Source organism: Pestalotiopsis fici (assembly GCF_000516985.1).
Source record: "Pestalotiopsis fici W106-1 unplaced genomic scaffold PFICI_Scf_12, whole genome shotgun sequence".
Lineage (NCBI taxonomy): Eukaryota > Fungi > Ascomycota > Sordariomycetes > Amphisphaeriales > Sporocadaceae > Pestalotiopsis > Pestalotiopsis fici.
This window is the reverse complement of record NW_006917102.1, coordinates 69208-93587: the sequence shown is the minus strand read 5'-3', so window position 1 is coordinate 93587 and position 24380 is coordinate 69208. Positions and strand designations below refer to the sequence as shown.

General features: G+C 49.1%; 6 protein-coding genes across 6 annotated transcripts; 2 read left to right on the top strand and 4 right to left on the bottom strand.

Annotated features, from left to right (window-relative positions):
• Nucleotides 1-1053: 1053 nt before the first annotated feature.
• On the bottom strand, nt 1054-1907 carry PFICI_13775 (uncharacterized protein; the record flags this gene model as incomplete). The annotated part of the gene is made up of 2 exons (XM_007842356.1): nt 1054-1788; nt 1899-1907. The coding sequence occupies 2 exons, from the start codon at nt 1905-1907 to the stop codon at nt 1054-1056; spliced, it is 744 nt and encodes a 247-aa protein (XP_007840547.1).
• Nucleotides 1908-3159: 1252 nt separating this feature from the next.
• PFICI_13774 (uncharacterized protein) lies at nt 3160-4263 on the top strand (the record flags this gene model as incomplete). Its single annotated transcript, XM_007842355.1, has 1 exon — nt 3160-4263. The coding sequence occupies one exon, from the start codon at nt 3160-3162 to the stop codon at nt 4261-4263; it is 1104 nt and encodes a 367-aa protein (XP_007840546.1).
• A 125-nt stretch (nt 4264-4388) lies between these two features.
• Nucleotides 4389-5891, bottom strand: PFICI_13773 (uncharacterized protein; the record flags this gene model as incomplete). Its single annotated transcript, XM_007842354.1, has 1 exon — nt 4389-5891. The coding sequence occupies one exon, from the start codon at nt 5889-5891 to the stop codon at nt 4389-4391; it is 1503 nt and encodes a 500-aa protein (XP_007840545.1).
• A 657-nt stretch (nt 5892-6548) lies between these two features.
• PFICI_13772 (endopolygalacturonase C) lies at nt 6549-7838 on the bottom strand (the record flags this gene model as incomplete). The annotated part of the gene is made up of 3 exons (XM_007842353.1): nt 6549-7244; nt 7349-7528; nt 7581-7838. The coding sequence occupies 3 exons, from the start codon at nt 7836-7838 to the stop codon at nt 6549-6551; spliced, it is 1134 nt and encodes a 377-aa protein (XP_007840544.1).
• A 1546-nt stretch (nt 7839-9384) lies between these two features.
• Nucleotides 9385-10458, bottom strand: PFICI_13771 (uncharacterized protein; the record flags this gene model as incomplete). The annotated part of the gene is made up of 3 exons (XM_007842352.1): nt 9385-9452; nt 9507-9823; nt 9878-10458. The coding sequence occupies 3 exons, from the start codon at nt 10456-10458 to the stop codon at nt 9385-9387; spliced, it is 966 nt and encodes a 321-aa protein (XP_007840543.1).
• Nucleotides 10459-21275: 10817 nt separating this feature from the next.
• PFICI_13770 (uncharacterized protein) lies at nt 21276-24371 on the top strand (the record flags this gene model as incomplete). Its single annotated transcript, XM_007842351.1, has 4 exons — nt 21276-21536; nt 21634-22398; nt 22462-22746; nt 22833-24371. 4 exons carry the CDS (start codon nt 21276-21278, stop codon nt 24369-24371), a joined length of 2850 nt encoding a protein of 949 aa, XP_007840542.1.
• Between the last annotated feature and the right edge of the window lie 9 nt (nt 24372-24380).

Sequence of the window (24380 nt, the reverse complement as noted above, 5' to 3'; positions counted from 1 at the left end):
ACGAGCCCCTGAGCAATACACAGTATGTAGTCGGATGCCCCCTCTAAAATCTGCCAGCAAATCGAAGTTCTTTCAACTTCCCGCCAACCATATCGACGGCTTCAGTGTCGGTGGGGGCCATCTCCAGCGGGAAACTCGGCACCATCACATATTCTAGTGTGGTGCACTACCTATTCTGTAATGAACAGGCCCGGACTTGTATGCTAGTTGCGGGGATCAATAATCCTTGACCTTGTCTTTAATCTTAATCTTAAACCGGTCGGTTCTTCCCGACGATCGCGAATTCAACTTGTTTATATCCGAGTATAATACCTGAAGTAGTCGTATTCGTCTTGTTTATATTGTTTAGTTGGCGCTGACAGGCAACAAGTCTTGACTGGCACAGCGCTTTTGAAAATACTGAAAGTCTTTATCAATGTTTGCATTGTTGATATTTTCTTTCGAATGTCCTTTTCTCGACTCTACCTTTACCTGGGTACGATCCATGTCCAGGCATCTTGGCCGGGCCGCTAACTTACGCACGGCACATTGTAGATGGGGGTCATCACACAAAAGCACCGTCAACAACTGGACACTGCGTACGGCGAACCTCCCGACGCGATGTATTTCTCTTGAGATCTGCGAGCGCACAAGTTTTCCACAGTGGAGGGAAAAAGCCAAGACAAGTCGACCTCGCCTCATTCTGGGCACTATTTATGGACATATCAAGTTTACCACGAGAGGTTCTCTAGCTGAGCTTGGCGGTTACGGCAAAACAACCTTTGGACCAGATACTCATTAAAGAAAAGGAGTACAAGCAACTCACTCACAAGGTAGACCCGGATTCACAATGCTTCGTGTACAGCTCTATTGAGGCTATCTAGTGACACCACTTCGCGAGTGAGTGTTCATCTCTACTGTAGAGTGTATTTGTCGTTTCATCATCTCGTCAGATTCATAACATGTTTGCCGGCTTCGTCTTTTGACTTCTGCACCCCGCTAAGTATGACTGGACTGACTGGACCGGGCAAGGCAGGCCACTAAAAGGGGGCGTTGCAACCAACGGCTGTCCACTTACAGCGACTCGATCTTCTTGAGGCACTCGGGGAACTCCTTCCAGTCGTACATGATGACAGCAGCCTTGCACTCCTCGGTGAGGAGCTTAGCCATCTGCTCCATCTTCTCCTTGCCCTCTTCAATACCGTAGACACCAACGTAGCCGATGAGAGGGATGCCAGCGCGCATGGCAGCAGTGGCGCCGCTCTTGCTGTCCTCGACGGTGACAGTATCCTTATTGGCAACGCCGAGCTTCTCGCAGGCAAAGTTGTAGATGGCGGGGTCGGGCTTGCTGGAGGGCTTCTCCATGGAAGTGGCTGCGCTGAAGATGTGCTCGTCCTTGAAGTAGTGGTCAATGCCCGTCTTCTTGACACTGGCGACGACACGGGGCTTGGCCGAAGTGCTGACAACAGACATGGGATAGCCTTGCTGCTTAGCCCACTCAAGCTGCTCGGGAACACCAGGGCAGGGCTTGCACTTCTCGCTCAGCTTGGCGGTGACGGCGCCGAGCTCACGGTCGACGTAGGCATCAACCTCCTCGGGAGTCATGGTGAAGCCATGCTTCTTCTGGAGACCGACGAGCATGCCGCGGAAGTTGTGGCCGACAAAGTCCTCGAGGAGCTGGTCGACAGTGTATCGCTCGGGCTTGCCCCACTTCTCGAGGACTTCGTTGGTCAAGTCGGTGCAGGCCTCAAAGGCAAGGCGCTCGGACAAGCAGAGGGTGTTGTCGCAGTCGAGAAGGATGTACTTGACCTGCAGCCAATGTATGGGTTAGTAAACAGTCTCGACAGCAAGACATGGACGCCGGCAAATCATCACTGTGCTGATGGTGGCAGCGTGTTTGGAGGAGAGCTTCAACCTACACGAGGCATTTTGGCGGTGACGTAACGCGTCAGAGTGTGAAGTGTGATTGAAGGTAGCTTGGTGACAAACGTGAGTGACTTGATGCCGATGTGTGTGGATTGGGGTTCTCGAACTTGTGCGTGTGAGGACTGATGGGAACAGTCCTAGAAGTCAAAGAAATGAGGAGATCGCTTGCTGAAATAGAAGAAGGACAAAGTGGCAGAAGCTGGGAAAAGTCTGAAGCAGAGAAGAAGAAGAAATAAGCTGGGCTGACGGGCAGGGTTTCACGAGATGGATTCTTGCATCTCGTTTGTTACTGTGCCCGACTGTTGACTTTTGGCAAGAGGCCTTCAGAAGCAAGAACTCGATTATGCCCCTCCATTGGAGGCTGGGTGGGTCCTACTTGATCCAGGAAAAGCTAAAGGCGGGGTAGTGTGAGCCGTTATTGCCTGATATGTACAGCTTTGGCCAATCAGAGCAGTCACGAAGAGCACCCGCCTACACGTTTGTGGTTAGGGCAGCGACAATGGCCGGTGAGTTGCATGAAAGAGGGGCATTCCTGCAGTTTTGGTTTCCCAGTGGGAATAAAACGTTTCTGTCGCAAACACGCCGCCAATGAGTATATGCACTTAATATAAAAGAACGTGATATTTATCAGAGTGACGCATCAAAGACAAACTCGAGTGGCATTAGATATTGATACAACCTTACTGTGACCTAGTTGTCCATGTTGCGCACGAAAAAGAATGAAGGTATTGACAGTCATGCAATTGGCTTTGACGAGCTTGTTTGCCCTGAGTCGCCCTGCACTCCAAGCGATTCGCCGTCCTTTATGAGACACCAACCACGACAGATGCGCCAAGGAATCCCGCTTAATGCCGCTCGAAAACAAATGTCCTGCACCAAGGTCAGCTGAGTCCAAAAAGATTTACAGGGTAACTTTTTAGTTTTTCAAGAATATGATTGCTTGCAACTGTCCAGAGTTTGATTCCTGCCTAGTCAAGTGTTTGCATTAGACATTTTACAAAGTCACAATAGGAATGGCATTAGAGGCGATGTGAGCGATGACGTCAAGATATGTCTCTTGGAGGCCAATTCACGAACTCTGTGCATGAACAAAGAAGACACAATTGACATCGATTGGCTAGATATCTGACAATGCGCAAGGTATATAGATAGGAGGCAGTCGTCTCTTAGTGGGCTTTTCTATCAAAATAGAGCCTGGCAGCAATAGTGGTGAGACTGTTTCATCCACCAACCTCCAAACCAACGAGTTCCAACATGCCACCCATTCCTAAACAGATGAAAGCTGTCCAGGTAACGGAGTACAACAAACCCTATGTTATCAACAGCGTGTCCGTACCGACCGATCTCGGACCCCATGACCTTCTGGTCAAGGTGGCCATTGCCTCGTATTGCCATACCGACTCCATGGTGGCTGGGGGAACCTTTGAAACTGAGCTGCCTGTGACCGGGTCCCACGAGGGATCTGGGACTGTCACCCTGGTTGGATCCGAGGTGAATGACTTCAAGATCGGAGACCGTGTCATGTGCGGCCTTCCTTTACATCCTTGCGGCGCTTGTCATGACTGCCTAGGGCCCGAGGAAAGCCATAGACAGTATTGCTCCCATATCACCGGCCACGTCGGCGTCCACGTCAATGGCTGTTTCGCCGAGTATGTCAAGGTTGACGCACGTCACACAACGCATCTCCCGAACGAGGTCAGTTTGCTTTCTGCCGCGCCATTGGCATGCGCAGGCCGAACGATATGGCGCGGCGTACTCCAGACGGGACTCAAGGCCGGTCAATCCCTGGCCATCGTGGGATCCGGAGGTGGTCTTGGTCATCTGGGGATACAGTTTGCCAAAAAGGCCAAAGGTCTGAATGTGATTGCCATTGATGCTAGGGAGGAAGGCCTAGAACTGTCGAGGAAGACCGGAGCTGACATCGTCATTGATGCACGCACGTCAAAATCAAAAGTTGTTGCCGAGGTACAGGCAGTCACTGGTGGTGATGGTGCTGATGCCACCATTGTGCTGGCAGATGCAGAGGAATCGGCTGCACTGGGCTGTGCCGTCACTAGAATGCATGGCACTCTGGTTCAGATTGCACAGCCAGACGAGATCAAGATTCCCTTCCAGGAACTTGTCTTTCGCGATATCCATGTCAAGGGTAGTCTGCTGTGCTCACCGGAAGAGTCCAAGAGCATGTTGGAGGCGGTTGCGGAGCACGGTATTACAGTCAAGACGCATGAGTTCAACAGCTTGTACAAGATCAAGGAACTGATCGATCTCGTCCATGGCGGAAAGGTGTCGGGCAAGGCTGTAGTGGTCGTTGATTCAGAGCAGTTGAAAGCGGAAAAGAAATTGGGTGCAAAGTATTAGTCATGAGTTATGCCATTAAAAAAANAAAAAAAAAAAAAGCCAATGACAAAGGCCAATCAATGGAGAATGTTTGATGTTGTGGTTGTCTATTTGTTCATGTCTTCGTCCAGAATTTATCAAGAAAATTAAGCCTCAAATACGAGTACTACTCCGTCATCACCAGCTGTAATGACTCTTTCGCCCGAACCTCCTTGCACGAAACCAAGGATACCACCTCCCTCGCCATCTCCTCTGTGACCTCGCCATTCCTTGACAAAGCCAGCCGCACTCGCCGAGCTCACGTTGCCGCTCGGGGTTGCGCCTCTGACGTCCCATCTCTTCAAGACACCATCCATGCCACAGCTGGTCAGCAGCCATCCATCACCACTTCCCTGAACAAAGTCGACCTTGACAACACTGAACTCGTCATGGGCCTCCTTGATATGTCTTCGCACAGCAAATCTCCTGGCGGTGTCATAAATGGCGATACTTCCATCAACACTGCCCGCGGCGAGCAGGCTTTGAGTAGGGGAGAAGGCAAGGGTCTCGATTCCGTCGCTCTGTGATTGTAGACTGGCCAGAATAGCACCACCCTGACTTCCGCTCGCCTCACCGCCCTTGGCCTTGGCCTTGCTCTGCTTGCTGGATTGCGGCTGGGCCTGTGTCGCTGCCGCATTGCCTATCCGCGGCAGGGCAACAATCTTGACAATTCCGCCAGCTCCGCCGACTGCAACAAAGGCGTTTCTCGGGTCGATAGCGACTGAGTACAGACCACCTTCAACCTCGAAGCGCTGGTCAGCACCAGTGAGAGAGACCACCGTTTGGCCGTTCTCGTTGGTAAGGCCCTTGGCAGCGGCCTCGCCCCAAACATCCCACACATGTAGAGAGCTATCTTCGGCTACGGTTGCGAGAAACGTGCCGTCGGCGGACCATGCACCAGCTGTGCAGGATTCGGGGTGCATGAAGTAGCTCTGCACAATCTGGAGCGGGTTGGAAGAGTCGGAAGCATCGATGGTGTACACCCAAACCGAACCATCAGAGGCACCCAATGCTACCGTGTTGGGGTACTGTGCCGAAGGGCAGGGCAACAGCCAGTTGATCTCGGGAACCTCTTGTGCCTCGCCCACAAAAGTGAAGGTGGCCTTGTTTCGGGCATCGATGGAGAGCTGGTAGGCTCTGAGTCTTCCATCCATGCCTGCTGATGCCAGGTACTGGCCTCGCGGAAGTGTGAAAGCGAGCGCATTGATCGAATCCGTGTGGCCGTCAATCTCGAAGAGGGGCGTCAGTTCGGTGCTCTTTTGCTGTGTCGCATTGGGGTCGGAGTTGTAGCTGGGAGGAAGGACAGGTCTGCCAGCGATGGAACTAGTGTCGAAAACATAGCCTTTACCGGGCGCATCCTCACCTTCACCTTCTGATCCGCCCGTCGCAATCAGAGAGGGTTGAGTTGGGTGCTGAGCAATGGTGAAGACGGAGTCCTTGTGGAGGTCAAAGTAGGCTATGCTGTCGTTTTGGAGAATAATTTCCTCGGGCTCGTCGTCCGAGTCCATGGCAATGTCGCCCTCGGCGTCCTCGACCTCTTCGAGCGCATCATCGACATCGAGCATCTCGGGCGCATCCTCGATTTCGTCGTTGTTGTGCGGGGCAGACATGGCGGATATTGTGAAACTGAAAACAAGTGTAGTACTCAGGGGTGTTCCGATTACACAACTATCTTTGGCTCGATCCCAAAGGAAGGAGATGATCAGAAAATATTGGTGTTTGGCTTTTTATGTGACCGGGCAAATTGCTAGAAGCAAACGCTGAGATAATCGGTGCTTGATAATCAAGCGATGGCAACTTTTTTTTTTCCTTCCCTCTGCTGGACTTATGGTGGGGTAGCAAGCTTGACAGCCCCTCAATAATGCATGTACACAGACTTATGCAGCCAATATGCAAAATTCTTTCAGGTTTCTATGGGCAATGCGGTATACATTCAAATCAGATAAAAGACTTTGACTCGGTTATTTTTGAACCCTCACTTCATTAATCCCGCCTTAAATTAAATATCTTGATGGGATACTTAAGACAATTATCGACCTCCCATTTCTCAGCAAACCTTGGATATCAATTTGTGCAAGCAGAGACGAACACATGAGTCAATGGACATGTATTGGCTCGACGACTGCTTGTCCTTGGAAAGTTCTCTCATCTAGTGCCATGTATGTTCTTGAATGTCCTGACACTACTGTCTAAATACAAAAGACTTCAAGATCTAGTAGCACGCCCATAACAGATTTATGATGCGCTGGTTTCTCGACAATTTTATCCTAACACGATATACCCTCTGGCACATTCTGGCAGTCTGTGCTATTCTTTCCACCAGTGACATGAACATCTGTCCAGGTCCAATCGGAACAGCTGCCCACGCCGCACTCAATATAGATATTGACCGCGTCGCTTTGTACCGTACCAGTGACATTTTGAAGCACAAAATTGGTCACGCTGACTCCGTTTGTAGGTTCGCCGTCGACGCCGTTATAGGATTGCATTACAATAATGCCATAATCGTCGCCTCCGCTCATGGCAATGTTGCTATAGGTGATGCCATCTACTGTTCCATTGGCTCCTGAAATGGTCTTGATTCTCACCGACTGCTGCGAGTTCTCCATGACAGAATCGCGGAATGTGACGTTTCGCACAGCATTATCGTTGGTCTGCCCACCGACGGATCCTATAGACAGTCCGTGCCCACCGGAGCAGAAGCCATTTTCGAAAACAATGTTCTTTCCAGAGTTGATGGCCACACAGTCATCCTGATTCCAGACCTTTGCTCCTGTAATCAAGATACCGTCTGCGTTGTTGATGTTGAAGGCGTCTGTATTCTTTCCCAGCTCTTCACCGGCCTTGTCGTCCACAGTGATGTCCTTTACGGTCAAGTTGTAAACGTAGTTGAGACTAAAAGAATTCTTGGGCGCGTTTTGAATGGTGATGGAGTCTAAAAGCGAGTCGTTCAAGTTGTTGGCCTGTTTGGCATTAGTCAGCACGCTTCTCCTCAAGTTGAAGAATAGGTTCGAATGGCAGAGATGTCAAGTGTATCTTGTCATCTGTCCTGCCAAATAGCACGTACCTTGAAGAACTTTGGCTTGGTTACGCCTCCACTGCCCCCTTGGCCATCCCAATAGAGTGCACCCTGTCCGTCCAATATCGAACCGGCTTCTCCACGGACTGTAATGTCGTTGCCGCTCACGGAGAAAAGAGGCCCAGACCACTCACTGTACCCAAATGTTGTAGTTCCTTCAAAGACAACCTATGAATCTCGTCAGCAAATTGTCAATCATGGATGTTGGAATTCTACTCACAGTGGTGCCATCATTCAAGTCTTCTAGATCCAAGGTCACGCCAGCCGGAACAGTGAGAGCAGACAAGACTATGGTTGAGCAGGCAGCTTTTGACTCACTAGCAGACGAGTAGCCAGCTGAGCCGCTATACGTGCATGATGTGTCTGCTCTTCTGGCCACCGCGTTCCTTGGATCTGGCGCTGGTGTTGGCGCAGGCGCAGGCTCCCCAACCGCCCTAGCAATGGCGAACCCAAGGGTTAGTATCACCAGATTCTTCATTTTGTGATTCCAGTAATCCGATCAATTTCTCCTTGACAGAGAAAGTTCCACGTATTCTAGTCGTCTTGCTGGTCACTTATATGGCCTTGGGCAATGTTATTGCTGAGTGCTCAAATGTCTTGGCATGCTCCATCCTCCAGGGGGGGTTCATATAAGATAATCCACCATTAAGCTTCAGGTATACACCTCTCGCACTCCACTTCACGGAAGGTTCCCACCCGATGAGCACCTTAAAAGACCCTCAATTGTGTAGGAGTACGCGTTTGTGTTTCATTGTGTGCCTGAAAAAATATGAAGTGATTGTAGATCTCTGCTAGAGAAAATGTGACGTTGTTGCGGGCTCAAGAAAAGCAAGTCGAAATTCGCCACTTGACTGGACGAGCAACACAGAGTGAAGCTCATCTGAAAACTGGTTGGGAAGGAAACATGAAGCATTCCAAAGTTATTCTTCAAATACCGCTTTGAGTTGCCAATCAATACTGCACAGAAAAACCACCCGAGAAGAGTTGAACGAGATACCCTTGATCGACCCGGCAAAATAGTAGTCATGTCCGTCCGCCAATGTCACCTCCACCTAAAAGCAAGTGTATAGTCAAGTTGGAGACCAAAGAGCATATTACTAGAGCTAACTCGGTGTGAAATCATAAACCATCATAAGTTCTCCACACCTACTGTATTATGCAGCAAAGAAAATTATAATGCCAGAGCACCGACATGATACGTATGCATAATCAACAAGTCATTTCTGCAAACTATGCCTGCCGATATATTCATCACAGATTAACACGCGAGTATTGGCACAGGAAATTTGGTGAATCATGTTCTGATTGCGAAAACACATTGCGAAAAAGACAATGCACAAAGCCTAACCCTATATTCTCAAGCCATTTCGCGGGCATCATTCCTCGTACGAATGAATGATTTCGCCTCTACGCCAAATCCAGTGTGGGAAACAAATGAACCTATCGAGAACAAAGGCCGGCGGCATCCATCAATATCGAGTCTCGGGGGAACATGCCATGCAGAAAGGAGCCTAGATACAAGAATTGAAGAAGTCGAGAAGAGGGGCCGAAACTCGAATGATGAAGATGCTTCCTTCCCTCCCATAAATGACGCGCGCGATGATGCGTGGCTCAAGAATCTTTCTGTTGAAAGACCCTCAAGTACCCATGAACCTAGAGCAGGTCGGTCGAAAGATACAGGTTGCAAATACACCACTTCAAAGTTTGGCAACGAAATGTGGAAAGATGCTGGTGCGCAAGTGCCCTCCAAGCCGGAAACACGCCATGGTTGTTTTGGTCGTTGACTGCATCCAGTCGTCATCGTCAAATAGAAACGCAGAGTGCACAAGAATCCCCAGTGATCCTGCTGATCACAAGAAGAGGGCCGGTGCAAATGTTCGTTGATAAAACAGACAGTCGTGTATAAAATTTACACACTACAAGAAGAAAGAGGCAAGCTCTTTGACTCGCTCCAGGCTCATCATAGCCTCCTTGCCCTGCAAGACATGTTCGAGACCGAGTTGGAGTACGGATGATGAAGGAGTTTAGTTGGTGACAGTGGCCTCACCCAGGGAGGTAAGGATGTTGTCGCCGTAGCTACCACCGACATTGCCTGGGAATCAAGTTAGGACAGGATAACGAGGGAAGCAAGAATATGGAGACGTACCAGCAGGTCTGTAGTTGCAGACCATGTACCAGGCGTCCATGTCAGTGTACATGGTGCCCTTTGCGCAGAGCTTGGCGTAGCAGCCGAGCTGGGTGGAGTCCTTCCAGACGAGCTGGGAGAAGTGACCCCAAGCCTCGAAGTTGGACATGTCGGGAGTGGCCTCGCCGTAGTAAGAAGGCAGGAAAAGGCCGACTTCACCGTTGTACCACATGTCGTGGCTAGCCATACCAATGGCACCAGCAGCACCAAGAGCCTCAGCGTTGTCAGAGGTGGCCCACATGGCAATGTTCTGGCCATAGTTTCCAGATCCTTGAGTCCTGAGAGATTGTAAGTACAAATATCATCATGGTACACAAGGACGTGGAACTTACATGTCGTGGGCAAACTTGCAGGTGTTGGCGGTGGACTCGGCATAGGTGGCAATCTCGTCGAGCCACTCCATTGAGGGGGCCGAGTGGTTGGCACGGTGCAGGTTGTGGGCGTACAGAGCAGTGCTGGCCATGTCAGAGGGCGAGGCAGCTGCCTCCTCAGCACTACTAGTGGCAGCAGCAACATAGGTGGTGGCGGCAGCCTCGGTCGTAGGGGCAGCCTCGGTTGTGGCAGCAGCCTCGGTGGTCTCCTGAATAACAACGGCAGCCTGGGTCGTCGTCGGGGTCTCGACAGTGGTCTCGGCGGCAGCCTGTCCGTAGGTGTAGGTCTCGGTAACATAGACGACCTCGGGCGTAGGGGCGGCCTCAGTGGTGGTGGTGTAGACCACAGCAGGCTGCTCCTTCTGCTTGTCGCCCTTGACGAAAGCGGCGTTGGCAGCGGCAGGAGTAGGCTCAGAGCCAGCCGTGACAGTCTGGGTTGTGTACTCGACGACAACCTCGGTCTCGACAATGACACGCTTGTCAAGAGGAGTGGCCATGGCCATCATGGCGCCGGTGGCGGCAAAGAAAATGGATGACTTCATTTTGAAGTGACTGAGCTGTTTCGCAGATAAAGGAACGTCTAGTAAGAAAGTAAGCCAGCTATTCATAAGTGAAAGTGAAATTATGAATGAGAATGCGCTGCCGTGAAATGAATGACAAACGGTGATACCAGGGCCGGATGTGAGGCTGTGACGCCGGGGGTCTTGTTGTTATGAGCGGGAAGGACCTCGAGAGACAATGACCAACAAGTGTCCATCCACATGAATCTAGACTTGTGTCTATTGTCTGATGGCGACAGTCGTCCATGAGTTCCATTCTTTGTTGCCGTTTCAAGCTTTGTGTGCGCTCGACCTCTTGACCAGGTTGATAGAGAGTAACAATGGCCCTTCCCCAGAAAGAGATAATGATCGACAACAGGTTGGGTAATGGGCAAATAGTGGTGGCGCCAGATTTGTGAGAAGTTAAACATACCTTGAGTGTGAATTCCTGATCGAGGTGAATTGGCTGTTCTCAAACTTCACGAGATGCGAAGTGGCTCTTTTATCCGGGTCCGGCGGGGTGACGATGAACGACGCAATGTAAAGTGATTGCAGATGACCTCAGCGAGTGTGGTTGGACAACAGATTTGTCTTGGTTGACAAGGAATCTCGAATAGAATCAATGTCCTGGTTTGACGGGATCGTGAAGTCTCGAAGGGATTGGACGAAGCAGGAACCTGTGCCTCGGGGGTCGAACAAGCCGATTCAAGGTCTGTTGCGAAATTCCGTAGATGGAAACGGGCGACTTGCGTCCAAATGGAAAGAGTGACAAGGTCGAACTGGTCGATATGAATGGCAGCGAAAAGAAATGTCCCTTGCGTTGGCTCGCCGACGACAGGAAAGGTCAAGGACGAGAGGGAGAAATAGGCTGACGGAAGAAAGATTCCTTTGCTGTATTTGAAGGAGTGAATATGCGCCAAGGCGGGTAGTTGGTTTAAGGAGAGTGTGTGAAGGTGGTTGGACCTGACGAAAACAGAAGAAGGTCTTGAACACGATGGAACGAAAAGAGAGTCAGAGACCGTAAAGACTGGCCGCGCCGGTGGGTTTTGAGAGAAAGTCGGGTTGACTTGTTTGATGGGGGGTGTGGGTCCAAAGGCGGCGGACAGACCTGGATGGTGGAGATGAGGGACGGGAAGGAGTGAATCGAGTGAGCTCGGGCACGCCAGAGAATGAATGGATGAACCGAATGAATGACTGGTATGCGACAAGGAGTGTGTGTGTACCCGAGAACAAGATGGCCAGGCCCAGGGGGTAAGGGAATTGTGGTGTGAGGTCGGTGAACAAAAAAAAAACAGAGAACAGGAGAAAGGTGAAGAAAGTGGAAAATGTGAGTGAGAACGGGTACACTATTGTTGGTGGATGACGGAGGTGGAATTAAACTTACTGAGTCGCTAGCGGGGCGAACGAGTCTTGCGCATTTGTTTCGTTACCAGGGAAGGTGGGGTGAGTCTACTAATTACCGTCCGGCTACTACATAAGGTACATACCCCATGAAATTGACACTCGACATGCTCGAAGTACCACTGCCAGCGACCACCAAATAACACTATATATGCTTTAACACGAAAGACCATTCATTACTGATTGGTTGGTATTGGCACACATGCATTTTACCTCTGGTACTTTGACCGGCCTGATCACAGCCATCTGGAGAGGCTTCAGAACACGAAGCAAATGGACCTGACAGTGGGTAATTCTGATTGGCATCACTGGGGCCTGCGCGGGTTCCCCGCTACTACCATTAAGAAAAAGTCTTAGCAGACAGGGTGCTGCTTCACTGTCTGGGAAATGATATTCAACTTTGCTCGTATTGGAAAAATAGTATAATACGGGAAGCAAAAGGCTACATGTGAGGGGGAGCAGCCATGCAAGCCTCAAAATACCGAGCAAAAAGTCGCGACCAAACGACACACAAACAGACATTCCGAGCGAAGAAGGTCGAAATCAATGCTTCTAGTCGCTCAGGCTGGAGGTAGTAGGCGTGGGATTATATGGCGGGCCCCTTCAATTCAACTACCCTGTCTGTTACCACGTCACAAACCCGGCCGACGATCATTTGGGGTCGCCGGGATGTGCAATGCGTGTGGACCTGGGTTAATGAATACCTAACCTAGGGCAGCAGACGGAGCCAAAGCTGACCTGGGGTGTGTCTTGCAAAATCAAGTGCGCAGGCACGAACTACGCCACTGGTACTGCTTTTGAGGCCCCGAGTCAATGGTAAAACAAGCGGGCGCTTCTCTCTTGACGTGCATGCGTTGAGAACCAAGTCACAAGATCATATCTTCTCCATCAGTGGGTGGACGGCAGCGGTCAGGACGGAAATACTCATTCTCCTGGTAGCAACAGTCATTGGCGGCGGGATTGTATCCCTCGCCGATAGAGTCGCGGATATGCATGCCGTGATGAATTTACCAAGCAGTATCGATCATGAGGCAAATACTATTATAGCCACAGCTGCAGCTTTTCATGTAGTGAAAGCCCCCATGGTTTCGACGACGACGTAATCGCTGGGTGGATCATGACAACTAGGCAAATGCCTGTCCAACTAGCTGTAGAGGTCGTCCATTGGTGAATAAAGAACCGAGTATAATATCTTTATAGTAAGTAATGTAAATATATATATCCAAAAGTTGCCCCAGTGACCTTGTTGGAAATGCGTCCAAACCAGGATGCCCTCTTGGCTCCAGGAGTGTCGGCGCCTAGGATATGGGCTCCCGGCGACAAACAGATCTTGGAGACATCAACTGGGCCCAAGTCTCCAAGATCATCTCGATTCCCTCATTGCCGTTGGTCACGGCAGACATCGGGAGCGTGCGCATGTCCTACAATGGCCAGAAGCATTCAATTTGTTCATCCTACATGTAGCGTAGCATCCGACAAGACTACGTTTGCATGGCACCGTCAATCTGTTTCCCAAAAGAAATCAAGCTTATTCGCATCCTCCACCTTGCCAAGAGTGAAAAGCAGTGGCCGTTGATCAGAAACATGACACAGGATTCTGCCTGCTGTGTAGATACAAAGTATGAGCTCTCGGCCTCGTGCGAACCGACGGGCTGTTGCACGTTCATCCAATGTCAAAATTGTGTTTCCCCTTTCCCACGCATCCCTCCATCTTTCAGCGTGTGTAGTCGGGGTCGGGGTCGGCGCCCAAAGAGGGGACAGCGGCTTGGTCCCTGCTTGTCACCCCTGCTAGAGCGTTTCTTATATGCAGGTACGCCGCGCGCCAAGGGACTAGTCGAAGGCAATCGCAACTTTGAAGGCGCTCGGGATTGACAGGGGGGCAAAGGATCGCTAAGAATGATGTGATGTAATGCGAAAGAGCTGAGTGAGGCTTACTGAGGTATTTCGCGTACAAGGTGCTGCAGCTTACCATAACTTACCGATGGATATGCTACCGTGGGTTGGCAGACGAATACCTGTGGACGCGCATCCTGCTGCTTAATAAACATTCTAAAATTGGCAATACTCTCACACGTCATTATTTTATTCTTGTGCTCATTTGTATGTTTGTTATTGTTTATAGGCGTCTGTCAAATACCGTCTCTGTGTGCGCAGCGTTGGGAAATGAGACGAAAACAGATGAAAAGTTCAATGCAAGATGTAACGAGCCCAGTGCCAAGCATTTTCGTTCGGTTGTCTCAGTCCGATCTGCCATTTCCTAGTCGTACTCTACTATGTACACAAGCCAAGGTACCGTGCAGTGACCTCTGAAAGCTAAGCTGGCATCAAAAATTGCCTGGCACCAGCAAATATGTTACCTGTAGTGACATGGAGTTCTAGAAATCACAATTATGCTTCATGGGATGTTGGCCGACCCGCTGCAAAGATCCAGATGTGGCTTACCGCTAACGCCTACCGGGCGGGCCACTGCGTCCTTGCTACTCATACTACAGGAGACGGACAGTGTCAAATAAACCAACTGGCCATGTTGTTGTCCAAACCTTGTCGCACCAATTACTATGGCATGGAATGAGATTCGTAATTATGGAAAGACTGTTGTTTTTTTCCGTCTGCATAGTATAAGGACATTTCGTTGTGCAATTTTACAATATCTTGACCTGCCCACTTGGGCTCGCGGCACCAATGCTGACTGGTTGGCCCCTGGGGCTTTTTGCATTCCTCCGGGGCGCAGGGCCCAGAACCAGTGAGAACTCCCGTTACCTAGGCCAATATGATGGCCATGGAAACAGAACAGCGGGAACATGAACAAATGAGGCTTTTGACCCGTGCTTGTTCTGAAACAGCCGGGCCTTAAATCTGGTTGGTAACCAAGATCCTGGAGTTGCTGCTGAGGTACTATAGGTGCTTTCCTGCAGTATGCAGCCGCCAGTTGAAAGCCACCATCGTTGGTCCCCCGCGATTGGATGAATTCCCCCCAGCTGCCAGATTTCCAGGAACGCGCTTTTTTTTTTCTGAGCCCCCCTACCCAGGTCCTGCAGCTAGACATTAACCTAGCAGATATAGCCGCCACACGAACGGCTCACATTTCCTGTTACTGGCAGCTTATTTAGCTGCATTAATGCATTCCAGTGATTCACGGGCCCGTGGATTGATAAAGCGACTGCCGTGGCGACCCCGAAAGAACCGGTTCGCTCCCCAGTTTCCCGGAAAGAAAATTCAACCACACTAGCCAGGGCCAGACTACCCGAAGAAATGGTCTCGACAATTGACAAGACATACATTTTGTAGACCTTTATTAGAGTCGTGATTTCACCGATGTCAAGCCCGCCAGACTGACTCAAACTTGCAGTCCACGTTGTCGTCAGTAGGGGATTTTCCCCTCGTTCCCCTCGTTCCCCTCCCACAATGCTAACTGCCCGCCGCAACGGTCTTGAGCGCCGCTGACGCCGTCCATGAACTACCATTTGCAGGTTTGGCCCTGTGTATGCCTGCAGAAAAAATTGTCTTCTGCCAGCCCTTTCTAGATGCTTAGGTCGCCTCGTGTTTTCTAATTCACGGAAATCTCTTGATCTCGGCCAAGCTCTGGCTATCGAAAGTTAACCGCAGATGCTGAAGATGTTCGACACGGCCTAAATCTTATGAGGTCAATTTATGATGAGATGTCTAAGATACAAATGCTAAGTCATGGCCTTGTGACAACAAGTGTCACCGACTCAAAATATTTCCGATAATCACTCAGCGCATCTTTGGCCGGGCATCGCGGATCGCATGTCCAGCTGGATGCGCGCCAAGTCTACGTACGCCTCCCGCCGCTAATTGTGCGGTCTTGGTTTCCCGACTTCATATGGGCGGCTACTGCGACAACTTGATAGGGGGTTGACCGACTATGCTCACCACTGAATCGTTGTTACTCGCAATGGCTGGTATCTTGCCAAGGCTGCTCACGCTCAATCCTAATGGCAGCGGTGAGCTGTGAGCTGTCAGTTGAACACGCCATGATTCAGTATTCGTGGCAACTTGTCTTGCTACTGCAAACATCGTGCCACGCAACTCGACGACTTCGTGGATCCCACCACGAGCCGCCATTACTGCGTCGGTTTTGGTCTGGAACACGTAGACTCTGGGCAGGCGGTGGGTTCTGTGGGTGACAGGTCGCCAAGTGATCGGTATTCGAATTCTGACGGCCAAAGGATCTGTAATGATAACGATGGTGATGCCTGCCTAGGTATGCCTCCCTTGTTGATGGCCTTGGTTGTCTGGTCTGGCTGAGTGGCCAGGCGGCTGAAATGAGAGCATGGCCAAGAACCGAATTAGTGGAGCGATTCTCTCTGTACTTGAAACGCTGGCCGTTGAAGGCGCCGAAAACTTTAATTCTTGCCCCCAGCAGTATTCCACAGCAGTGGGTCGCTCTATAGTAGTATTGCTATTGCGTATTGCGACGACTTGTACGTACAACATGTTGATGATTACTACCTATCAACGAACCATCTCATGATTCCCCGCCTGCTATAATGTTACTTGCATTTTACTAGACATGTTTGTGGGAACTATCAATAATGCAGCCAAAAGTGTCCCTACCCTCCCCTTGGCTCGGCTATTCTCAACCTCGCAACCAATCACCCCATGCACTGACTGCATCAGCACAGCGGCATGGAAACACATGAAAACCAGGAAAATGCTTCTCCACGTCATCTGGGTGCGTCACATTCCAAACCTGCATTCACATGGGCGCAGTTGATGCTCGACTCCGCGTTCCGCAAATGCACTAGAGCTGCCGGCAGAAGACATGGAGATGCATACCTTTAACCAGTACAGAGTATATATTTTGCCAAGCTTTCGGATTCTGCGGAATATTACTCTACCAAGTGGGAACATGAATCGTAGTCCCGGATGCCGTGGAAAACTTGATGACACAGTAGTAGTAGTACGTATGGAGTACGGATACATGCAATAGAAGCACACGGGCCATGTTCATATGGAGCAGTCCCGCGGCAGCCAGGGCTGACCAGGACCAGACTCATGAATGACAGCCATGCGAGGCATTATCAATGCTACACTGCATCATCCCCGATATCCGCCTTTTTAAAATTGCCAGTAATAGTTGTAGATTTGCCCGCTTCCACGATGGCCGATTTCTTGATATTACACAAGAATCCTTCACCCCTCACGGCAGCCGCTATGCACACGCGGTGGTTTTCTTATTGAATCTTCTAATCGTTTGTTGTTTCGGACTTTGTTGGCCGTATTACTAGTAATCTCGCAATAGGACTGCAGTCCCTGCCGCTCTAGTCTGTTTTCAAACATAGCAGCTGGCTGCTCATGATGCACAAGCCAGGATTTCACTCCAAGCGGCTGACCCAGATCTTCCTTTTCATCAACTCATATCATGTCCTTAGCTCATGCTTCTGCCTGTCCAGTCCATGCCTCGCTTCGACCCAAATTTGGCATATTGAGCCGAGTGTTTCTGGCTGACACTAGTCCATCTTCCCACGTCAGCATCCTCTAAATTCATGATAATGTTAGATGAGAATATCATCAAACAGCATCGCTGGAGGCCATCGAAATAGTATCATGATTCAGCAAAGCAAAGCAGTCCTGCTACTCGCTTGCGCATTCACAGTGTCATGATTTGGTCCCATTGCCCCAATGAACCCCTATAGTACTCTGTAGTAGACAATTGATTCATCGTCTAGGGGGCAAGGGCAATCCCGCTGTCGCCGATAAATTACATTTCATTTATGGTTTGCCATTCTACATGGTAAATATTTAACGCTGTTCGAGCATTAATGGGATCATTGATTGGTCTCTGGAATTTCTTTTCACTGTAGCTCTCTCCGCTGCGTACATATCAAATCTCTTTGATCGCTTTTTTGATATTGCTTTTCTTTTTTTTCTTCTTCTTTTTTTTAAGCTGTCTGTTTCATGGTGGGATACACGAGCTTCTTTAACCTTGTTACAAAATCAGCCCGTGTTACTGCCACTATGACAACCATCTCCTATTTGCTGCCTCCAAGCATGTTAGGCACCTTGGAACATTCAGCTCGGGATCTAGCATACACCAAGAAAAGCCACTTCGTAATTCCTCGCTTTCTGACTGGCTGGAATTTGAAGCATCCTTGACATGGCACTTTTTCAAGGCTCTCGGTAGCGGGTTGTGCCATTATAGCTGGCTGACTCGGATGCTATCCGGTTGCTATTACGTGGGCATACATGAACTCAAGATTACCCCACAAACTTGGTGACATATTTGCTTTTGATATTCTTTTTCTTTCTCCATGGAACTTTTCAAACGGATAGAAGCATAAATTTGATCGTCACAAAGGGGTGTACACCATCACATGGCGGACAGAAGACAACAAACTTTCCTGGGAGGCAGCCTCCCTGAGTCTGGATTGCTTGATTTAGCGGGCGCCTGACAGTTCAACGCCTCCGAAATAATTGACAAGTGGCATCTGACCAAGTGATCCAGCCTCACAATGTCCATCTGAGCGCTTCGTTCACATAATACGCCAGCCTGTCGTTATATACATGACAGTGAAGCTTACCAGTGTCTGAGACGATTCGAGTGCTCTCATTCATCGGAAATGACTAATGTCTTGGCCACAAGGCCTGTTCCAGCTCACCAGAAATGTCAACTTCAAAGTCAGCTGTCATGGCTCATATTTCACGTGTTCACTTACTGTTGACGCTTGGCCGAGACAAACCAAAGCGCCACTTGAGCCTATTAGATTTCTCATCAGACTACCCTATCAATCAATGAAACTATATCTCTTGATACATGTATGCCACCGTTACATGTCTGTCTGAAAAGGGAGGCTGCATAACCTCCAGGGTATTGCCGTTTGCCAAAGCAATAAACTTTGTGGAGTATAGTCAAGCATGTCCAACCTCGAAGCGACATGGCTCTCATGGCACCGACATGGAGAAAGTCATCACGCGGGCCACTACGTTCGTATACGCAATATATAGAAATTGAATGACGATGATTTCGGTGCGTGAATGTGCTCATACAAGCGGCTACCAGCCATTGTGGCTTCAATTTTCATCATCAGCCTATTCAATATTCTGATCGTGAGACGAACGCTGGAGTATATTGGCTCAAGCAAGAATTTCTAGATTGTAATCATCACTCGCAGAATCACGTACTCGTCGTGACCCCGCATTTCTCGGATATCTGCTGTCATGATGTTTGACAGCTTGTCAGATGATAAGACAAGCTCCTGCACATATATTGACCACTGAAGAGCTGGTAGGACTGCAGCAAACGCACATTTGTGACTCCCAATAGGGACTGAAACCTTTAACAAGGCAACCATTATCTGATGGCCCGCCCTTGAGGTACTGGCGAGGACTGGCTGTGGCGTGTGGGACAATGGTGACGTTGACTTTCTCTTTCAGCTGCACTAGATTCATAAATGTGTCATCTCTACATGCGCTGTCGCCAATAATGTTGCCAACTTTGAATCAGGGGTGATCTCTCTGCTCATAGCCGATAACTCTCTACAATGTGAGAATTGGGTTAATCCAACTCTCCAATATGCTCATGTCTTTGACCTTGTCGGGGGAAAGTGCTTAAGCGCTAATATGGTGGACTTAGTCGCCCTGTGGGCTATCTAGGCTATCTGGATAACTGGAGACTATAGGCTTTTAATATAGTGACGCTTCTTATAGCTCTTCGGGTAGTGATAACGATTGGTGGAAAGCGATGTCTGCCCGATTCATGGTAAGCGAGACACTAAACCACTTTCAAAAATCTGGCACCGCCACTGTTGTCGCCGACAGCCAACTGTCGTCCAGTGTCGACGCGACGGACTAATCCTCGGGTTAAAGATGAGGTATGCTATTAGGCCTCAATCTTCCCTTGCCATGTAGATGTAACTAAATAGACCCGATAGGAACACACAGCGATTGGGTTGAATAGTACGGAAATAACCGTATCGAACATTGCTTTTTACGTTTGATTGTCAAATAGACACCGTCATTGCCTGTTGATCTTGTATCAAAGCATCTCATGGTACATGAACACATGATCTGCTTGCAAAACCATAGAGTAGTTCCAACCATATCGCGCCCAAAGTGGACTGACACAAGCACAAAAGGTTCCTTGTTCCAAACTCTCCCCTGGGCTATAAATGGATTTGAAATTCGGAACGGCTTCATAAAACGTCCCATGGGAACGCCATGAACCCCGAGTCCGAGCAGGCTGAGCACGGCATTGGTTTGCGAATCGGTCATTACGGAAGGGCATTTCTACTGTTGGGGAGCTGCCAAAGTCAACTACAGTCAGTCTTACCAGCTCGCTTCAAACTTGTTGAAACGGGCAACACTACTTGCCCTAAGTGCCACTATGCATGGAGCTGTTAATTGATACCAATCCAGACTTTTAAGGAAGCAGACTGAATTTCGAAAGAGTTCAAGTCGTAGGGCTAACAAAGAACGGCGGAGATATAACTCGGCCCGTTTTGGACGAATTGCACGAGCATGTGCTGTTCGGCTTTAATCGTTGCCGAATTGGGCATTACTCCACCAAAAGGATAATGTACTGCAACTGGCCTGGCTAGAACACTATTCGTTATTGCGGCTGGGTTATCAAGTTCTCATATGGCGAATCAACAGAAAGAAATGAAAGCCTTTGGATGTTCTAGAATTGAAACTAGTAATATTTTAATCTCGTCGATGTAAGAAGATTATTTATACTCCGATCATGAGCATGGCAAGAGTTTATCCAAACTCTTGTGTAAAGTGCTCTTTTTTGATATGGCAGAGCTAGATGCGATGACTATGGAGCAGTCAAGCTTTGGAGTCCCCTTTATTTATTTTATTGAAGTCTAGAAATCATTATACATGGTTTGTGGAGAACAACAAATATAATCGGCAGCTGTTGGCTATTGAACGAACGCCTCTCTGCTAAGGCAAGATATCCTGACGCAAACACTTGCAACAATCGTATGAAAGTGGAATATCCCTGTACAGGTTGAACAGTTTCTGAATGACATCCGAAAAGCTACCATCCATCGGCTTAGAGCGAGCCCGGTCGGCCGGAATCAGGAGTTTTTCCAGTCGTCCACCCCGAATTACTACAATTCGCTGTAACAATACTGCGATGCCAAGTCTATCTCGAATTGAGTGGAACCACAGTCGTCAAGCTGTTGGCTCACGTGGGGATGCTCTTTGGGCCTATACGGAACAAAATTGGAGCAAATAAACAAGTTGAAAAAGTATTCTTGGATGTATAAAGACCACTGCCATATCCAGCTGTCATATTAGACAAATATGTGATTGTTCTACAATCCATTGCCATTGACCGACAGTAGTCAAGTTTAATCATGCACTTTCATTGGGGAATCGTCCTAGCACTGCTAGCAAGCAGTGAACAAGCCATTGCCCAATTCATTTCTGAGGAATACTCTCCGGGTTACATGTACCTTGCAACTTTTGATAAACCAGGAGTCAATATCCTTGTCTCAGAGAATGAATACGAAGGCGTGACGCGCGCTGCCGGGGATCTCGCTCTAGACTTTGGCCGTGTCCTCGGGACCAATGGGACTGTACAAAACGATACTTCTGCTACCATTGCGGATCATTCTGCCGTCATTATAGCAGGCAGTATTGGAAGTTCCAATATCATTGATGAACTTGTAGCATCTGGTAAAATCAATGTCTCTGGGGTTCAAGGCAAGGTGCGTCTACACTTTTGCTAGGCAAATTCCCGGAATCTCACAAACAATGACAAGAAATGAGATTACTTTGCCCAAGACTAAGTTTTCATCTCTACAGTGGGAATCCTACATTCAGCAAGTGGTCCTGGAGCCTGTAAGTGGCATCAAGGAAGCGCTGGTCATTGCTGGAAGCGACAAACGCGGCACCATCTACGGCATGTATGCAATTTCTGAGAATATCGGTGTCTCTCCCTGGTACTGGTGGGCCAATGTACCAAGCAAAACAAGAAAAGGAGTCTGGGTGCGTCGTGATCCAGGCATCATCCAGGGCCCACCGTCTGTCAGATACCGTGGAGTCTTCATCAACGACGAGGGAGAACTTATTTCATGGGCAAAGGGCAAGTTTGCACAAGCTGCCTCCGGTGGTTATTTCACGGCAGACTTTTACGAGCCCATTTTTGAACTTTTACTCCGCCTCAAAGCCAACTATCTATGGCCCGGAATGAAACAGAAGGAAGCCTTTTACAAAGACGATCCCGGCAAAGGCAATGGCGTCATTGCTGATACTTATGGAATTGTCATGGGAACAAGCCATCATGAGCCTTCCGCCAGAGCTTACTACGAACAAAAGGATGGAGACCTTGTCGGAGCTTGGGACTGGAGCACCAATGAGGCCAACGTGAGCCAGTTCATGGACTATGGCATCAATCGTGCCAAGGACTGGGAGACCATCTTCACCATGGGTATGCGTGGAGATGGCGACACTGTATCGCCAACTCTGACCGCTCCTGAGCTTGAAGTGATCATTCAAAGACAGCAGGAAATGATTCAAAACCACACTGGGAGGTTGGAAGAGATCCCGCAAGTCTGGACGTTGTACAAGGTGATCATTCCCTGATGTCATTTTTGGTTTTCAGAGGCTAATTTGTTAATTTCCAACTGGTAGGAGGTTGGAAAGTATTGGCAAGCTGGTATGAATGTTTCTGATCTGGTCACCTTAATGTGGACCGACGACAATTACGGCAACTTGCTTCGTGTACCTCTTGCAAATGAGACGTCACGACGCGGCGGCCATGGAATCTATTACCATTTTGGCTATGTTGGCAGTCCCAGAAGCTACATCTGGATGAATACGAATCAACTTGTAAAGGCATGGGAGCAATTGCACTATGCTTTTGAGCGAGAAGTTCGGCAAATATGGATTGCCAACGTGCAGGATCTCAAACCATATGTGAGTTACAAGTTTCACCCGATAGAGTGCTCAGGGCAACTCGTTCCATTAGAAGCCACTGACACGTGCTGGTTAAACGAATCCAGGAGGTTCCCATGAACTTTTTTCTCGACATGGCCTACGACATGTCATCTTTTACCAGCCCGAACTCGACAGCCGAATGGTATGAGCGCTGGGCAGCCCGTGAATTCGGTAGCGGTGCTGCCAAGACCACGGCACAAGTCTACACTTCATTTGGACGTTTGGCCTACAGACGGAAGTGGGAAATGCTCTCATTGAGTCCCTTTCCATTCAGCACAACAAAATATGACGAGGCTTTTGGTATTTTACAAGAATGGGATGATCTGGCAGAACTGGCCCAAAGCGCCCATGATTCTCTGCCTGCCTCGAACAAAGTTGTTTACCTGGAACTCGTCCTGACTCCAGTGTTGGCTGGGAGGGCCTTTACTCGGTTCTTTACTTACCAGGCATTAGCACAACTCTATCAAATGCAAAGCCGCACCAGCACCAATAACATGGCCGCTATGGCAGTAGACGCCTTTGATACCGATACTGCAGTTCGCGACACTTACGACGCCTTATGGGACGGAAAGTTTGCCGGGTTTATGAGTGCACCCCATTATGTGTACCCACCCCAGGAGTATCCCCCAAGAGGCGACAATATGCCATCCCTGACTTATATCAACGATACAAGCACTGTTGGAAATGATTCTTATTTTCTAGGACTTGCCGTCCAGGGCACAAGCAGTGCTGCATCTTTTGGAGACACTGTTTGGCTGCGCTCTGTGGATCCATATATGCCCCCATCTGAACAACGGTGGCTGGACGTGTATACACGAATCAATGGCACTTTTACCTACCACTTGAAGTCGAATGTTTCTTATGTTGGTGTCTCAAACTCTAGTGGGGAACTCAAAGCTCCGGGGAATCTATCAGACATCCGTAGTATTCTTACTATCGACTGGGAAGAAGCACCACCAGGTTTGAGTTGGGCCGCCATTGAAGTAACTGGGAATGAGACAAAGCCACTGCCGTCTGTCATTACGGCCATTTTGCCTATCAACAAGACCACGATCCCTTCATCGTTCAATGGTTTCGTCGAATCCAATGGAGTTGTCTCTATTGAGGCAGCAGGTTTCACGTCGGCGGAATCCAAGAATGACGTGAGTTATCTGGAGATACCTGATTACGGACGGACTGCATCCGGCGTCAAACTCTGGCCAGTTACTGCCGCATCACAAGAGCCGCTGACCGGACCCAAGCTCACCTACACGATATACACCTTCACCAACACGACCAAAGCAAGACTGTCATTTGTTTTTGGCGCAACTCTCAATCTAGACCCGCTGCGGCCTTTGAAATTTGCCTATGCGCTGGACTCTGATTCCGCCGTGACGAAACAAATTATTGGAAACTATAGTGGTGGCTCTACTCCAACGGGATGGTCTTCCGCTGTCATAGCAAATTCGTATTCGGCAACGGAAGATATTGCTTTGTTGGCAGGGGAGCATACATTGAGTCTTTGGTTGTTAGAACCTGGCGTGCTGGTCCAGAAGATTTGGTTTGATTTGGGTGGGAAGCTTGCAAGTTATTTGGGTCCTCCGGCCAGTTTTAGAGCCGCTTGAGTAATGTCA